The sequence below is a fragment of the Cololabis saira genome, chromosome 6 (assembly GCF_033807715.1).
Source record: "Cololabis saira isolate AMF1-May2022 chromosome 6, fColSai1.1, whole genome shotgun sequence".
NCBI classification, from domain to species: domain Eukaryota; kingdom Metazoa; phylum Chordata; class Actinopteri; order Beloniformes; family Belonidae; genus Cololabis; species Cololabis saira.
In genome coordinates, this window is record NC_084592.1 from 49,582,953 (window position 1) to 49,601,219 (window position 18,267).

General features: G+C 42.1%; 1 protein-coding gene across 1 annotated transcript in view; it reads right to left on the reverse strand.

The window, feature by feature from the left end:
* Positions 1 to 3,768: 3,768 nt before the first annotated feature.
* Positions 3,769 to 18,267, reverse strand: part of cwc22 (CWC22 spliceosome associated protein homolog) — a 37,138-nt gene continuing 22,639 nt past the window's right edge. Inside the window, 3 exon segments of the mRNA XM_061724238.1 lie at positions 3,769 to 4,931; positions 9,898 to 10,070; positions 10,151 to 10,252. Coding sequence (XP_061580222.1) covers positions 4,111 to 4,931; positions 9,898 to 10,070; positions 10,151 to 10,252 — 1,096 coding nt within the window. The 3' untranslated portion in view covers positions 3,769 to 4,110.

The window sequence follows — 18,267 nt, forward strand, 5'->3', positions numbered from 1 at the left end:
GGGAGGTTTCTTACTGGCTACTGAGATGTCATTGATAATTGCCTTGTGTTTGTTTAAGGAGGGAGGTGTGGTCATTGCGGTTACCACATTTTGAGATCTGTACAGTAAAAACAGCCTTCAATACTTTTTTAGTCCTCAAAACCCCTGATAGGAAACACTTTTGTAATAAAAGTAATTATTTAAAAAAAAAAAAAAAAAAAAAAAACATTTTTTTTTTTTTTGGGCCTCATGGGCCCCCCAACAACTCGGGGCCCCAAGCAGTTGCCTGCCTTGCCTGTTCACAAGCTGTGTGTGTGTGTGTGTGTGTGTGTGTGTGTGTGTGTGTGTGTGTGTGTGTGTGTGTGTGTGTGTGTGTGAACTAGATCTGTAAATTAATCCCTCAGACCAAAGAACTGGATTTATCTCCTCCATTTGTGAGTTCTGACCGGTTCTGACTTGTTTTAACCGGTTCTGACCGGTTTTAACGCTGGGGTAAAAAATCTACAGAAATATATAAACTCATTATTTTTTCCACTTTTTATCACAGTTATGTTCATTGTATCGTGCTGTAACATCTAGTTATGTTTCATCTTACTGGTTTTATTTCTCCTTGTAATAACTAAAATATACAGTCTGATCCTGATTTGGTGAAAGACACAGTTATAATTTCAAGCACTTCAACTAAAATTCAAGCACTTTTCAGGCCTTGAAAACACAACATTGAAATTCAAGCACTTTCCAGGATTTCAAGCCCCCGTAGGAACCTGTTTAACCACCAGGTGATTCGACTGCAACACCTGAACAAGAAATAAGATATCAGCACTCTGAAATAAAGACTTGGTAACATGGCTCCAATTAGTTTAGATTCAATTCCATTTTATTTCTATAGCGTCTAATACAACATAGTTGTCTCTAGGATCTTTCCAGAACCAGAACATGAACATAAACCCCCGAGCAATTATTACATAAACAATGGCAGGTAAAAACTCCCCTAATGGGAGAAAAACCTTAAACTAAACAGTGGCAAGAAAAACTCCCCTTTAGGAGGAAGAAACCTTGAGCAGGACCAGGCTCATCAGGGGGGACCCTCCTGATGAGGGCCAGACTGGGGGAGTCGGGGACGGCAACAGCACAGCAGGCAGGTGGAAGCAGCAGCGGGATGACCAGGGGTGGGGACCGCAGGCCAGCACGCAGCTCCTGAAGCTCCGGCCCAATCAGCAAGTCCCAGGTTGGGGTTCAGGGTCAGGGAAGGGTTAAGAAGGGGCAGGGCCAGGGAGAGGAGTCTTTTTTTTTTTTAGATTATTTTATTTTCAGCATTTTTTCAAGGTATATACATGAACACAAAAACACAAAACTTCAAAACCCTCCCCAACCCGCCCCCCCCCAAAAAAAAAAAAAAAAGAGAGAGAAAACATAAATAACAAATAAATGAGGTTGAGAGGGAAGATAGACAACAGCAATCACTGACAGCAAAAAAGCTTATAAATCTACAACCCGTCCATCATAGAGGCTGACAATGTGTCCATATACTGTATGCCAAATAGGGTTGCCACATCTCTGTAAAAGTTTGATAGTCTTTCCTGAGTGTATATGTAATCTTTTCAAGTGGAACACAGCTATTCATTTCTGAAACCCATCTTCCTATAGAAAGATGGGAGTCAGACTTCCATGTGATGGCAGTACACTTCCTGGCAACACACAAGGCCAGTGCGAGAAACTTCTTCTGAGCTTTTCTTAATTGAGCATCAATTTTTGTAGTATCTCCTAATAAGCATGTTTGAGGATTTAATGGGAGACGCACTCCTAGAAGTTTTGTCATGATGTCAGAAAAATCATGCCAGAATGTGTTTAGTTTTGTGCAGAACCAAGTGCAGTGCAGGAATGAGCTACTCTTCCATCCCACATCTAAAACACAGGCTAGATATCTCAGCTTTATATTTATGCAATTTCAGTGGCGTAAGATAGGACTGATGGAGAAAGTTATAACAGGTCAGCCTGTATCTGGAGTTAATAGTGGCAGTTAGACTCATCGTCACACCCAAGTCCAACTCCCATTTCTGCCTTGATTTATGTAAACCTGGTTTTGGAGCATCCTCCATCAAGAGAGAGTACACTTTTGAGATAAGACGTGGTGCATTACCCTCATGAAGCAGTCCTTCCAGATCATTGAGCATGGGTAAAGACATTTCAGATCCCAAAACAGATTTAAGAAATGATCTTAACTGTAAATAACAAAAAAAGTTTCTGCTGGACAGATCATACTTCCTCCTTAGGTCCTCAAAAGACATCAGGGATCCCTCCTCATAGCAGTCCTCCAAATGACCAATTCCCTTCTGGTGCGACATTTCCAGGGTCTTATTATCCACTGACATCGGTATGAGTTCATTCTGCTTCAATGGTGTTTTGGGTGAAAATATATATTTTTAGTCCAATATTTTTCCGGACTTCATGCCACATTTTGATGATATTAATCAGGACAGGGTTGTCAGTTCTTCTGGAGATAGTTTTAGGTGTCCATTTATAGATAAAGTCTGCAGGTATATTTTCTTTAAGAGCATACATTCCAATTGAAACCCAAGGTGGGACATTATCCCTTTCAAAAAGAAAAGAAACGAGTCGCATTTGGGCAGCCAAATAATGTTTTTCAAAGTTAGGCAGTCGAAGACCCCCCAGTTTATAGTCCCATGTAAGTTTTTCTATTGAGACCCTAGGAGTCTTACCATTCCATATGAATTGTCTAATATGTTTATTAAGGTTTTTAAAGAAACTGTTTGGCACTGGAGTCGGTAAAGACTGAGAGAGGAACTGCAGCCTCGGTAATACATTCATCTTAATGCAATTTATTCAGCCAATCAAAGTTATAGGTAAATGTATCAATTTCTGTAAATCCTCCATTATTCGACTAGCTAGTGGCAAGTAATTCAGCTTGTACGCATTCTTAAGATTGTTATCCACCATAATTCCAAGGTATCTTATCCCACTTGGAGACCATTTAAACGGGACTCTTTGCTGATGTTCAGCATAGTCAAAGTTTGAGAGTGGGAGAATTTCACTTTTGTCGTAATTTACTTTATACCCAGAAACAGATCCAAATGTATGCAAAACAGTTTTTAATTTAGCAAGGGAATCAAATGGATTTGTTAAGTACAAAATTATATCATCTGCCATAAGGTTAATTTTATGTGTCGTTTGGCCCACTTTCATACCCTTTATCTCTGAGTCTTGTCTGATTGTCTCGGCCAGAGGTTCGCAGCTATAACAAAGAGCCCAGGGGATAAGGGACACCCTTGTCTGCTTGATCTACTCAAAGGGAAAGAAGTGGACATTTGTCCATTAGTGATTATTTTGGCTTGTGGTTTCCTATAAAGCGTTCTGACCCAATTAATAAAATAAGAGCCGAATCCGAATTTAGATTGAACCTTGAATAAATAGGGCCACTCAAGCCTATCAAAGGCCTTTTCAGCGTCCAGGGTGACAGCTATACTAGGTTCAGCACCGGAGGTTGCCATTTGAATAATATTAAGTAACCTACACATGTTACTGGCAGAGGACCTCTTCTGGATAAAACCAACCAGATCTAGGTTTATCAATTTTGGTAAGAATTTACTCAACCTATTTGCTAAAGCTTTAGAAATCAATTTTCTGAATTTTACAGGTAGCCAATGGAGCGACGCTATCACTGGAGAGTTAATTGTTTAACTATCTTTGGCGTGTAAAAGAATGAAGACACACATGCCAAGAGTCTCCAGAACAGCAGTTTTACAGAGATGGTTTTAGACAAAACAACTTGTAAAACAATTAACCCCAACAGGACAGAAACGATACAGACAAAAAAACGGGACTTTAGGACTTTAACAAAGTTTAATATTCAGAGTGCAATAAAGAAAAATACAGAAATCTTGTAAAATGCCGACATGTTTTAATCTTTAACTGTTAACAGTTTTTGTTCTCACAACTTTTCCCCAGAAAAACACAAATCTTGACGCCATAAAAAACAGTTTTATAAGTTGACTGAAACAAAACATCTAAAAACAATTTTCTTCAAAGAAAAAAAGAAAAGGGATCCCTAAAGAACGAGAGAAAGAGAGAGAGAAAGAGAGACGTATCAGCTGCAGGATGGAGGGATGAGGTTCATCTCCTCCTCCGCTCCTCTCTGTTCCGGTCTCTGTTTTCTTTATTCCTCTCTCTCCTCTCGCCATTCTCCCTCTCCCTCTCTCGCCCCTTCTCTCTCTCGGGCTCTCTCTCTCTCTCCCTCGCTCGTCCCTTCTCTCTCTCCGGCTCCCTCTCTCTCTCCCTCACTCGCTCATTCTCTCTCTCCGGCTCCCTCTCTCTCTCCCTCTCCCTCACTCGCTCATTCTCTCTCTCCGGCTCCCTCTCCCTCGCTCGCCCCTTCTCTCTCTCTGGCTCCCTCTCTCTCTCCCTCTCCCTCTCCCTCACTCGTTCCCTCTCTGGCTCTCTCTCCCTCTCCCTCACTCGCTCATTCTCTCTCTCCGGCTCCCTCTCCCTCGCTCGCCCCTTCTCTCTCTCTGGCTCCCTCTCTCTCTCCCTCTCCCTCTCCCTCACTCGTTCCCTCTCCGGCTCTCTCTCCCTTTCTCTCACTCGCTCATTCTCTCTCTCTGGCTCCCTCTCTCTCTCTCTCTCCCTCCCTCCATCTCTCCGTTGGTCCATGATGTGTCTCCTCTCCTCCTCCTCCTCCTCCTCTGATCTCTCCTTCCGTTTCCTCCTCTCCTCTAAATCCCCGCCTCCTCTCTCCTTCCTCTCCTTCTTTTCCTTCCTCTCCTTCCTCTTCGCTCTCATCCCCCCGTCCTCTTCCTCTTCTTCTTCATCTTCCTTTCGTTCGTTCCGTCTCCTGTCAGGTTTCTGCTTCTTGTCCTTCTCTGTCTTCTTCTTTTTCTCCTCCTCCTTTCTTCCTTTCCTCTTCTTCTTCTTCTTTGCGTGTTTTCCGTCAGAGTCTGAATAAAAGAATAAAAAGAAAAAAACGTTCATTCAAGAGGCGGCCGGTTTCAGGAAAAATCCCTCCATCCTTTCTGGTCCGTTGACCCTGACGGGGTCAAAGGTCAGTTAGAGAAGCTCCGGCTCAAACTAATACACTTTTACCTCTTTTTACAATTTCACCGGCCACGGTTACAGGATGGTTTTTAATTCAGAATTAATTATTAGGGCCCGAGCACCTTCAGTGCGAAGGCCCTATTGTATCTGTAGGATTTTTTTTTCTTTTTCTTTTGACGGAAGGAGGGCCTTTTTCCCCCCCTAAACGTGCCCAAAAAGTCACCAAATTTTGCATGCAAGTCAGGCCTGGCAAAAAATGTGATATTTAATGGTTTGTATTAATGGGCGTGGCAAAATGGCTCAACAGCGCCCCCTTGAAAACTTTGTGACTCAAGCCCCACAATACGGTTTGATGTACATGCACGAAAATCACTACACACCTGTATCATGTCAAAACTTAAAGAAAAGTCTCTTGTAGTCATGGCCCAAACCCAACAGGAAGTCGGCCATTTTGAATTAATCGTGTCACTTAGGCACAATTTATGCCATTCCTTCGGCAGTTAATTTAGCCCGAACCGTAACGTGCACCCAGGTGTGTTATACATCAAAATGTGCGTCTCCATCCTGCGACAACACACATTACTTTTCTCTTTCAAAAGCGTTACCGTGGCGACGCTAGACGCCAAAAAGCGCCCCCCCTTCATCTGATTGGTTCAGACAGAAAAAACTTTGCGCATCAAACCCCACAATACGGTTTGACGTACATGAACGAAAATCGGTACACTCCTGTATCATGTCGCAACTTAAAGAAAAGTCTCTTGGCGCCATGGCCGAAACCGAACAGGAAGTCGGCCATTTTGAACATTCTGAATTAATCGCGTAATTTTGGAGCAATATATGCCATTCCTTCGAGAATTAATTCAGCCCGAACCGTATCGTGAACCCAGGTGTGTTATACATCAAAATGTGCGTCTCCATCCTGCGACTACGCGCATTACTTTTCTCTTTCAAAAGTGTTACCGTGGCGACACTAGACGGCAAAAAGCGCGCCCCCCTTCATCTGATTGGTCCATATTTGATAGTTCCCCAAAAGGCACCAAATTCTGCACCAAGCCAGGCCTGGCGATAAATTTGATATTTGATAGTTTACATTAATGGGCCTGGAAAAATGGCTCAACAGCGCCCCCCAGAAAACGTTGTGCCTCAAGCCCCACAATACGGTTTGACGTACATGCACGAAAATCGGTACACACCTGTATCATGGCACAACTTAAAGAAAAGTCTCTTGGAGCCATTGCCGAAACCGAACAGGAAGTCGGCCATTTTTAATTTATTGTGTAATTTTGGCGCAATTTATGCCATTCCTTCGGCAATTAATACGGCCTGAACCGTATCGTGCACCCAGGTGTGTTATACATCAAAATGTGCGTCTCCATCTTGCGACTACGCGCATTACTTTTCTCAGTCAAAAGTGTTACCGTGACGACACTAGACGCGAAAAAGCACGCGTCCCCTTCATCTGATTGGTTCATATTTGATAGTTCTCCAAAAGTCACCAAATTTTGCATGCAAGCCAGGCCTGGCGATAAATGTGATATTTAATGGTTTGCATTAATGGGCGTGGCCTAATGGCTCAACAGCGCCCCCTAGAATACTTTTCTCTGCCATAACTTTTGAATGGTTTGGCATAGAGAGTCGTGGGTGGTGTCATGGGACTCGGTATTGAGTCCTTGATCATAATTGGTGAAAATTAGCCCCTCCCCTTCTTCTGATTGGTTGTCCCTTTTTTCTGCTATAACTTTTGAATGGTTTGACATAGGAAGTCGTGGGTGGTGTCATTTCTGATATGCTTATGGGCGGCGGTGGCTGTGAGTGCGAGGGCCCGTTCATCGCTGCTTGCAGCTTTAATTCCAAATTAAATTATTCAGAATTAAACCATTTTCCTCCGAGTTTACATGGAAACATTAATTCTGAATTGAGGTTTCCATGGAAACACGTTTGATGGTCTTTCTCCAATTCCTCTCCACAGGGCTCCAGAGTGCGACCTATTAGGTCGCATATGCGACCTAATTTATTAAGGTGCGAGTTAAAATTTAATGAGGTCGCGCCGGTGCTACTTGCAAGAGGACTAGTGGAAAAAAAAAATATATGTATATTTTTTTTTCACTCGGCTGTGTTAGTGCATTAATGGAGTGGTTGATAATACAATCTTACTTTCTGGCTCATTCCTGCGAGTCCTATTTCTCCTCTCTCTCTGTCTGACTGCACCTGGTACGGTCTGCGCACGTTACGTGCGTACACGCAGCGCGCTCAAAAAGGTAAACAAAGCGCAGTATGAAGCGGTCTATAGTCGATTATTTTAAGAAGAAAGATGTGCCAGAGGCTGGTGGAGGAGGAGGAGAATGGTTAGCAGAGGGAACGACAAGAATCGGATTCTTCTTCTTCTGATGAAGAGAGTGACAGGTTGGCGAAAGACCCGGGGGAGAGTGGGGAGAAGAAAAAAAAGTACAGCTTTCAACAACAATGGCACGGTTCCCGTGGTTAAGATACGAGGGACGGGCCCAGGCCCGGTTCTACGAGGGTGCATCAGCATTGCACCCTCAGTTTATGTGTTTGCTGTTGAAAAGACGAAAAGAAAACTGATAAATGCGTCCGCGTTAAGCCTCATTTATGGTTCCGCGTTAAATCTACGGCGTCGGGTACGCGGCGACGCGCAAGGTACGCACCGTCCCCGCGTATCCTACGCCATAAGATCTGCGTTGGTGTAACGCGGTACCATAAATCAGCCAGTGTCCGTCACTCATTTGCTTCCAGCGCGCAGTTTCCTGCAGCAGCAAGACGCTGCTCTCTGCTGCTCCGTTAACACAAAGTAACGATGGATATTCAGAAGTGGTTCAAGCACAACCACGCCAGCAAGTTTACAGGACTGTCTCAGAAAATTAGAATATTGTGATAAAGTTCTTTTATTTTCTGTAATGCAATTAAAAAAACAAAAATGTCATACATTCTGGATTCATTACAAATCAACTGAAATATTGCAAGCCTTTTATTATTTTAATATTGCTGATTATGGCGTACAGTTTAGGATTAAGATTCCCAGAATATTCTAATTTTTTGAGATAGGATATTTGAGTTTTCTTAAACTGTAAACCATGATCAGCAATATTAAAATAATAAAAGGCTTGCAATATTTCAGTTGATTTTTAATGAATCCAGAATGTATGACATTTTTGCATTACAGAAAATAAAGAACTTTATCACAATATTCTAATTTTCTGAGACAGTCCTGTATATTAATGGTTATATTGATTTTTGTTGCTAGATTGTCTGATGGGTGAGGTAGCCCAGACTAAATGTAGCATTTTCTTGGTTCTGCAGCGATATTGCTGCAAAAATGCACTTTACCATAAAGTCACCTTAATTAGCCTAACATTAGTTAGTACATTAACATTACTAAGCATTTATATAAATTATATTATCCAACTTTTAATTTATTAACTAACTCATCACATTAATTAGCCTAACTGTAGGCTATATGTGTTTCCTATATATAATGATTGTTAATCTGTAAACAGTTAATTAATGCTTAATAATGTAACTAATGTTAGCAATGAAAAATATGGTGCTACCTAATTTGTTTTGGTGCTACTAAATGAAAAGCTAGGTGGCACCAGTGCTACCTGTGAAAAAGTTAGTCTGGAGCCCTGCTTCTCCAGGTCTGGGGGTTGGGAAGGTTCTGATTGGATAGGGGGGGGGCCGGAAGTTAAACTACTGGAAGAAAAACTAACTTAGCCGCTACAACTTTGAAAAGATCACCATGTTGATGTTTCCTGTTTCCATCTGTTCTTTTAATGATTTCTATTTATTAAATAAATGGTCTCTGCTCTTGACCAGCGTTTACTGCTGCTGCATCTGGAAACTTTGTTAGGAAAACCAGCCCAGTGGAATATAAGATCATGGAGACAGACGGGAGAGGGAACGAGAAAGAAAGACCAGAATTAATTTAAAGAGGAATGAGTGGATACATTTTTTAAATTTATTTATTTCATAATCTTTTTTATTTAATTTTTTTTTCTTTGTTTGTTTTTTTCTTTCTTCTAATTGTTCATTTTATTTTAATTTTTTTAAATTAATTAATTAATTAATTTGTTTAATTTTTTTTTTTCTTTGAATGAGTGTAAACATGATCACGGAATTATTCTCCTCAGATAAACCAGCCACTTACTTCAGAATTAAGTTCAATTCGAAATGGCCATTTTCATTCAGAATTATGTGTTTACATGGTCATTTCACTCATTTTAAATCAGATTTAATTTTAATTCTGAATTAAACTTCCCATGTAAACGCACTGACTGACGGAGACTCAGGTGAGACGTGTGTATGTGTGTGTATCAGTGTGCGTGCGTGCGTTGATGAAGCATTCTAACAGCATGTGGCCCCTGCAGGGACGACGCCTTGTGGATTGCTCCAGCCTCCTACCCCCTGCAGGGCTTTGAACTGGACTCAACACCTTTGAGGTAGCTTCAACTTCCTATCACACCTTGGAAGTTGCCTCAAACAGACTTGGAACACTAGAGCACCCCATGGGGTGATTTTCGCCTGTGGCCTATTGTCTCACACAAGTTCCGGCGTCTTGCATCCCTGCCGAGACGGCACCGGGGGAGTGGATTTGACTTCCAGCCCCTGCAGAGACGAAGACCATATATGGACTTCCTGACTACTCAGGGGTAGTCCCAAAACTGAAAGTTCACACCTCTCACTTGGCTTGTTTATTCCTGTCTTTGTTGATTGAACTTTTGTATAAAAACCCAGTGGCCAAATCAATCTGGGTCGGCATTTCAACCAGACCCTGGTCTGTGTAGATCTGCCCACTGCCGGCTGAATAAAACTCATATACCACAAAGCGGACTTCCTCAACAGTGTGTTTACCTGAGCTGCTGCTGGAGGAGGAGTCGGAGGAGTCTGATTGGCTGGAGGAGTCTGAAGAGGAGGAGTCTGAGGAGGAAGAGTCTGAGGAGGAGGAAGAGTCTGAAGACTCCACTTCCTGGTTCTGGGTCATGATCATCTTGGGAGCGTTTTTCAGGTGTTCCCTCAGCTCATCCCTGCAGGAACCGGAGAGGACGTTAATGTTCGGAACACCACAATCACGTGATGTTTGTGTTAGTGTGTGTGTGTTTCTCACGTCAGTCCTCCCAGCCCGATGGAGGTGAAGAAGTTGATGGCGAAGCGAGTGTTTCTGGGATTATCACGAGGAAAGAGACCTTCAAAGAACGACTGCAGAGTCCTGGAACACACACACACACACACATAGTTCTCAGAATAGTTCAGAGCAGCTGATCACATAATGTGTACAAACTGCAGCCAACCAGGTCCCCTGAAGGGGCGTGTCCGGCCCTGAGGGGGCGTGGCATCTCTACAAACCATCAACACTGAAAATGGCGTCGCCGGTAAGAAGTTTTACGATGTCCAAAAAGGCAAACACACAGTATGTATGTATGTATGCATGCATACATACATACACACAGTGTGTATGTATGCATACATACATACACACAGTATGTATGTATGTATGTATGTATGTATGTATATATATATATATATATATATATATATATATATATATATATATATATATACACATATACATAATGGAATGATATAGTCTTTTTTTCTATCATTGTAAGCCCTGAATGGAGGCATAGAATCGTAGAATTTTCAAATTGGGTTAATTCACCATTCAAATGGTTTCAGATTACTTTTGCAATACTGTATTTGGCCCGGATCATATGGGATGTGATTCTTGGAATTGTATTTGATGAGATGTGTAAGATTGGATTTGTCTTTTATACAAGCGTGATACATGTCAATCATTTGTCTTTATTTTGTCTGTTGTAAAATCACATACTGATGACAGATTCAACAGGTTGGGTTTCGTCCCGTAAAATGAGCACTGCTGTATTTTTTAAATACAGTGGAAGGGCGTGTTCATTATGCTTGTCAGTGACATTTTACACAGAAAGGGTTGTATGGAGGAGAAACAAACCCGTTGCGCAATTTTTTTTAGAAAAAGAACTCTGGGTGCACACCAGCCTATTCACACTAAAAAATTTACATTTGTGATCAGTGCTGCTACCATTTAGTTTGGGAATTCATTTGAAATGCACCAATTGAGTTTGGTTAGTGTAGTTTGAAGAGAAATAATTTACACATATGCACTGACACACAAACCCACATATAGATCTGAAGTTTGTGTTTAATAGTCCATGGGCCAGACCAGATATCAGTGCCACTCAAGTTGACCAAACTTACTTATGATTTTTGAAAAGATCCATGTCTGTAGATGATATTCTGGTATGATAACCCTTCCTGAGTGGCAGCTGGATCAGAGTTATCAGCTCATGAAGTTACACACCCCCTTCAGAAAATTACATTTTAGATGCTGGTGCATATCCCGGTTTACACTCATGTACAGGATATCTGTCAATGTTTCACAATATTGTCTTTGGTATCATTTTAAAGAGGACCTTTGAAGCATTCATTCAAACTAAGGTGTGAATCTTTCTGACCAACATAGTGGTCACTGCAGCTCTTTAAACTATAAACAACACACATTTTTACACCATTTTCGCCTAAATGATATACTATCTTTTATCCCTGTGTCACCTAGGAACAACAGAGACACAAAATACAAAAACTGGAATACTCACAGGACCATAAGGATTCAGGAAATGTATAATATAGCCCTACTATATCATTGTTACAGGTCATTGTGAGCCTTAAACTAGAAGAGCATCATTAGGCTCCTATGAAACTATCAGTACGTTTACTAGTGCAGCAGATTAACAAATTTTATCAACACAATACTTCACTTTGGTATAGAAGCATGAAATTTGGCACAGATACTCTCCAAGGTCTACTCTTTAGGGAACAGGCGCGTGCCACTCAAAATTCCAAGATGGCGGCCCCCAAAATCCAAGATGACCGCCCAAAAACGTGCTTTTTCCTTTATAACTCAAAATGCCTTGATTTTTAGCCCCATAGATATATTAAAGTTGAATATAAAGTTGGGTATTGTGGACATTTTGGTACCAAGTACATGTCTGTATCCATTACGGTTCTTGAGATACATCATACAGAAACTTGTATATACCCGGAAAAGTGAGAATTTTGTAAGATTGATTGTTGTTACGAGAACATGGATTCATGAAAATGTTATTCTCATAACCTGATATTTCCAGTAGGGTTACTTACTATTAAGACAACCTAGGGGTTGTCTTATTAGTTAAAGATGTCGGCCCTTTTTTCAAGATGGCCATCAAATTCTCATTATAGTAGAGTATAGTAGAGTGAATGTCACTACACAACCAGGGCACACTGGTGACATCACTGCTGTGGAACTCAGCATGGGGTTCAGTGCCAGCTGATCTAGTTGTACTAATACTGTAGTTGTTGTCTAGTAGTGATAGTTTAGCTTTGTTTAGTGTCCCAAATGCTGTCTAACAGCCCCATGTCAATTAGGTAGTACTAGTTAGATGTAGTTAGATAGCCGCATCTGAATTGACAGGTTGTGCCAGCGCGGGAGAGCCGAGCCAAGGGTAAGTGGGGCATTACAAGACTTGTTCATGTATTCTTACCTGGAAGGTGTACAGATCACACAGGACTTAAATGGCACTGGATGAATGATCGGGCTAGGTGTAGGTGACCCGAACCTAGTTGAATCCCATACCCGAATGTGTAGCATTATGATTAAGGTGGTATATAAGGATAACCCCTCGGCCTTAATCAGACATGGCAAATGCAAACCCAATGTTAGCTAAGAGGCAAACTGATTGGAAGAAATGCTGTCTTTGTCAGACAGACAAGAAAGAAGATCTCCAATCACCACCTACGCATCATGTTCTTCAACATGATGGCTATACAATGCTCGCCACCAACGCTCCACTCTTCCATGAGATCAAACAAATGCCAATGATCCTGGACCTGGGAAGGCTGGATGAAGGTGGTGGGATAGAAGCTACTTTGAGAAAGAACCAAGCAAAGTACAATTTAAACTGTCGAGCTTTGTTCAACAACACATAGTTACTTCGTGCAAGGAAGAGACACTCCAATACTCAGTGCAGTGAAACAGATGACAGTCAAGTAAAGCAGCGCAGATCCATGATGCAAAAAGGTAAGGATGATCAGGTTTGCTTTCTTTGTGATAAGATATCTTCTGCATCTGAGCTCAGCTAGGTCATGACAATGCACACAAACAGACTACATGAATGTGCACACACACTGAATGATGGTAAATTATTGGCTAAACTCAGGGGGGACGATGCCATTGCACAGGAGCTGAAATACCATCCTGCATGCCTCGTTTGTCTTTACAACAGGGAGAAACTCCACCTCAGAAGACTTGAGTCCCTTCAGAGTGAAACAGTTCAAACAGATCTCTTTCCTCAGGCTCTCTGTGAATTGGTGAACTATATTGTAGACACCTGTCACAGTTCTGATGGTCCTACCTCCTTCCGACTTGCAGATATGTGCAACCTGTACCAGCAGCGTCTGGAGCAACTGGGTGTTAACTCCCCTACAGTAAACTGTACTAGACTTAAGGAAAAACTGTTAGAAGAGATCCCTGAACTCACAACGAACAAAACAGGCAAATATTTACTCCTGGCTTTCAAGAAAGATGTTGGCTTGGCTCTCTCTCAAGCATCTGAATACTCAGAGGCAGTTATCATAACCAAAGCTGCCAAAATCCTGAGAAAAAAAATTCTGGACCATAAGTCAAGATTTGATGGAACTTTCCATGAGGGATGTATCAAAGATGCCATTCCTCCAACTCTCCTGCAGTTCATTGGTATGGTAGAGCATGGGCATCAGCATTTGCAAGTGCCCATGGCAGTGGGCCCAGTGCCTACAGCACCACATCCTGTCCTTTCTTTCCTTCAGCTTTTTTTGTGCTGACGGTGGAGAATGTCTTCAGACTTTGCTTGGTCACCTTGTCATAGAATTTCAAAGATGGTGTGTCCTGATCTAACCTTGTTTGCTTGAATGCCTTGTTGGCCTGTTCTTCTATCTCATGAGCTCTCAGGAGATCCCTGGTCACATCAGGTGGAGCTCTGGAGCCAGTGGACAGGCTAACCAGATAGTTCTCATCAGGAGACATAGGATTGAATCACTTGTTCTCCATAAGGCAAATGCTGATGGGTCCCTACGAAAAACAAACAAGGCTGCACTTGCCAGAGAGCTAGAAAAGAATGTCTCCTGCAGAACAGATCCCAACCACATCCACTTCCATCATTGATGGGATGAGCCTGGTCCAGAAAATGAATGGCAACAACAAAACCTTTGGACATGTGGCAGAGTCACTTTCCACCCAGGTCTTCCATGAGGGGGCACAGAGTCGGAGGATTGATGTTGTGTTTGATGTTTACCACCAGACTTCGATCAAAGATGCTGAACGACTGAACCGGGGTGCAGACAACACTGTCCAGTACAAGAACCTGGCAGGGGGACACCATGTACAGCAATGGAGGACTTTTCTGTGCAGTCCTTCCAACAAGACCAGTCTCATCAAGTTTCTGGTGAAAGAGTGGAAACTCCCACAATAGGACCATCAGAACTGTGACTGGTGTCTACAATATAGTTCACCAATTCACAGAGAGCCTGAGGAAAGAGATCTGTTTGAACTGTTTCACTCTGAAGGGACTCAAGTCTTCTGAGGTGGAGTTTCTCCCTGTTGTAAAGACAAACGAGGCATGCAGGATGGTATTTCAGCTCCTGTGCAATGGCATCGTCCCCCCTGAGTTTAGCCAATAATTTACCATCATTCAGTGTGTGTGCACATTCATGTAGTCTGTTTGTGTGCATTGTCATGACCTAGCTGAGCTCAGATGCAGAAGATATCTTATCACAAAGAAAGCAAACCTGATCATCCTTACCTTTTTGCATCATGGATCTGCGCTGCTTTACTTGACTGTCATCTGTTTCACTGCACTGAGTATTGGAGTGTCTCTTCCTTGCACGAAGTAACTATGTGTTGTTGAACAAAGCTCGACAGTTTAAATTGTACTTTGCTTGGTTCTTTCTCAAAGTAGCTTCTATCCCACCACCTTCATCCAGCCTTCCCAGGTCCAGGATCATTGGCATTTGTTTGATCTCATGGAAGAGTGGAGCGTTGGTGGCGAGCATTGTATAGCCATCATGTTGAAGAACATGATGCGTAGGTGGTGATTGGAGATCTTCTTTCTTGTCTGTCTGACAAAGACAGCATTTCTTCCAATCAGTTTGCCTCTTAGCTAACATTGGGTTTGCATTTGCCATGTCTGATTAAGGCCGAGGGGTTATCCTTATATACCACCTTAATCATAATGCTACACATTCGGGTATGGGATTCAACTAGGTTCGGGTCACCTACACCTAGCCCGATCATTCATCCAGTGCCATTTAAGTCCTGTGTGATCTGTACACCTTCCAGGTAAGAATACATGAACAAGTCTTGTAATGCCCCACTTACCCTTGGCTCGGCTCTCCCGCGCTGGCACAACCTGTCAATTCAGATGCGGCTATCTAACTACATCTAACTAGTACTACCTAATTGACATGGGGCTGTTAGACAGCATTTGGGACACTAAACAAAGCTAAACTATCACTACTAGACAACAACTACAGTATTAGTACAACTAGATCAGCTGGCACTGAACCCCATGCTGAGTTCCACAGCAGTGATGTCACCAGTGTGCCCTGGTTGTGTAGTGACATTCACTCTACTATACTCTACTATAATGAGAATTTGATGGCCATCTTGAAAAAAGGGCCGACATCTTTAACTAATAAGACAACCCCTAGGTTGTCTTAATAGTAAGTAACCCTACTGGAAATATCAGGTTATGAGAATAACATTTTCATGAATCCATGTTCTCGTAACAACAATCAATCTTACAAAATTCTCACTTTTCCGGGTATATACAAGTTTCTGTATGATGTATCTCAAGAACCGTAATGGATACAGACATGTACTTGGTACCAAAATGTCCACAATACCCAACTTTATATTCAACTTTAATATATCTATGGGGCTAAAAATCAAGGCATTTTGAGTTATAAAGGAAAAAGCACGTTTTTGGGCGGTCATCTTGGATTTTGGGGGCCGCCATCTTGGAATTTTGAGTGGCACGCGCCTGTTCCCTAAAGAGTAGACCTTGGAGAGTATCTGTGCCAAATTTCATGCTTCTATACCAAAGTGAAGTATTGTGTTGATAAAATTAGTTAATCTGCTGCACTAGTAAACGTACTGATAGTTTCATAGGAGCCTAATGATGCTCTTCTAGTTTAAGGCTCACAATGACCTGTAACAATGATATAGTAGGGCTATATTATACATTTCCTGAATCCTTATGGTCCTGTGAGTATTCCAGTTTTTGTATTTTGTGTCTCTGTTGTTCCTAGGTGACACAGGGATAAAAGATAGTATATCATTTAGGCGAAAATGGTGTAAAAATGTGTGTTGTATATAGTTTAAAGAGCTGCAGTGACCACTATGTTGGTCAGAAAGATTCACACCTTAGTTTGAATGAATGCTTCAAAGGTCCCCTTTAAAATGATACCAAAGACAATATTGTGAAACATTGACAGATATCCTGTACATGAGTGTAAACCGGGATATGCACCAGCATCTAAAATGTAATTTTCTGAAGGGGGTGTGTAACTTCATGAGCTGATAACTATGATACAGCTGCCACTCAGGAAGGGTTATCATACCAGAATATCATCTACAGACATGGATCTTTTCAAAAATCATAAGTAAGTTTGGTCACCTTGAGTGGCACTGACAAGTGAAATTTTGGGCTCTGGCCCATGGACTATAATGTTCAGTGGGTTTTTGTCTATGTGTAGTTTACGCATCGGAATTTATCCCAGTTTTTTTTTCTTAAGACTTTTATAAATACATTCTGATTAATTTGAATGAGAAAGAGGAGTAAACAGGAAGATGTAAAAAGAAGGCTAAAAATAAATAAATAAATACATAAATAGGTGAAATGGTGAAAGTTGCTGATGGTCTTGCAGATCCATTTCGGGATACCGGCCAGTTTGCAATTGGCTTGGTAGATTTGGAGTTAAAATTAAATAATCACATTGTTGTGTCTTCATAGAGGAGCATACACTTGCATTGCAGCATGCAAACAAAAGATTAAGAATCTCCTGAAGACTATATGATTCATCTGGAGACGGACTTTCCGGCATCATTCTGGCATTCCTTTTGAACTTGCTACAATAGAGTTCAACAGCAGTTGATAAGGCATTATTTGATGGAATGCTCCCTTCAATCCAACGTTGAGAAAAGAAAATTCTGTAGTCAAACCTCCGACCTGCCAGGATGCAGAGGTCAAGAAGTGGGAGGACCACCTATCTGGGGAGAAGTCAGGACTCTGCCAGCCCTGACCCCTCCAGGGAAAGGTCAAGAAGAAGAGGATGATGACAACGAGACCCCTACCCCTGTTGACATGCAAAACAATGCTCCGCAAAGAGAGAAAGACATTTGGCTAAATGAAGGTGCTACTGTAACTTCAGGTGGCCTCTGTGTGGTGCGAAGCAAACTGGTGCTCCCAAGGAATTTGTTCCCCCTGGTGGCTAAGATGAGCCATGGGAAGTCTTTCCATGTCTCAACAGGAGGGAGGCAGGGTATGGTACATCACCAGGACTAAACTAAATACCCTTTAAAAATTTTTTTGTAGGAGCTGTCCGACATGTTGCAGATACAACATGCAAGCTAATATGAGACTGGGAAAAATGTTCAAAGTTATTGTGAGCTGCTGGTTTCTGCTCTCTCTCTCCTAAGCAGGAACTGCTGAAACTGGGTGACCAGATCCTGATTCGAGTGGTGAAAGGTCATCACCCCGTCAGGACGGCCCTTTTGCTGTCCAGATCAGGACACCGGCAGCAGTAAAGGCTGCTGAACGATCTATGTGGGTCCACCAGTCACAGTGCAAGCTAGTGGGAAATGTTCCAGCCCTGAGTAGGCCGGAAGCTGGACGGTTTCAAAACCCTTGTCCGCTGAAGAACTCATCTGACGCCTACTCACCAGCCACGGGCCTGAAGAAGATGACTAGCCCAAACTGACTGGCTACAACAAGCTGGAGAGGAGTCTGAGAGATGGAAGAAACTCTTCCACTAATGAGTCATGCTGACATGTTAGGAATTGTTCCTCAAACTCTTTACTTACATTGTTGGCGTAATTTATGAACACTGCTGCATGATCATCCCTGATGAATGGGGTGCTGAATGTTACCAAAGCTATAGCCGAATTACGTC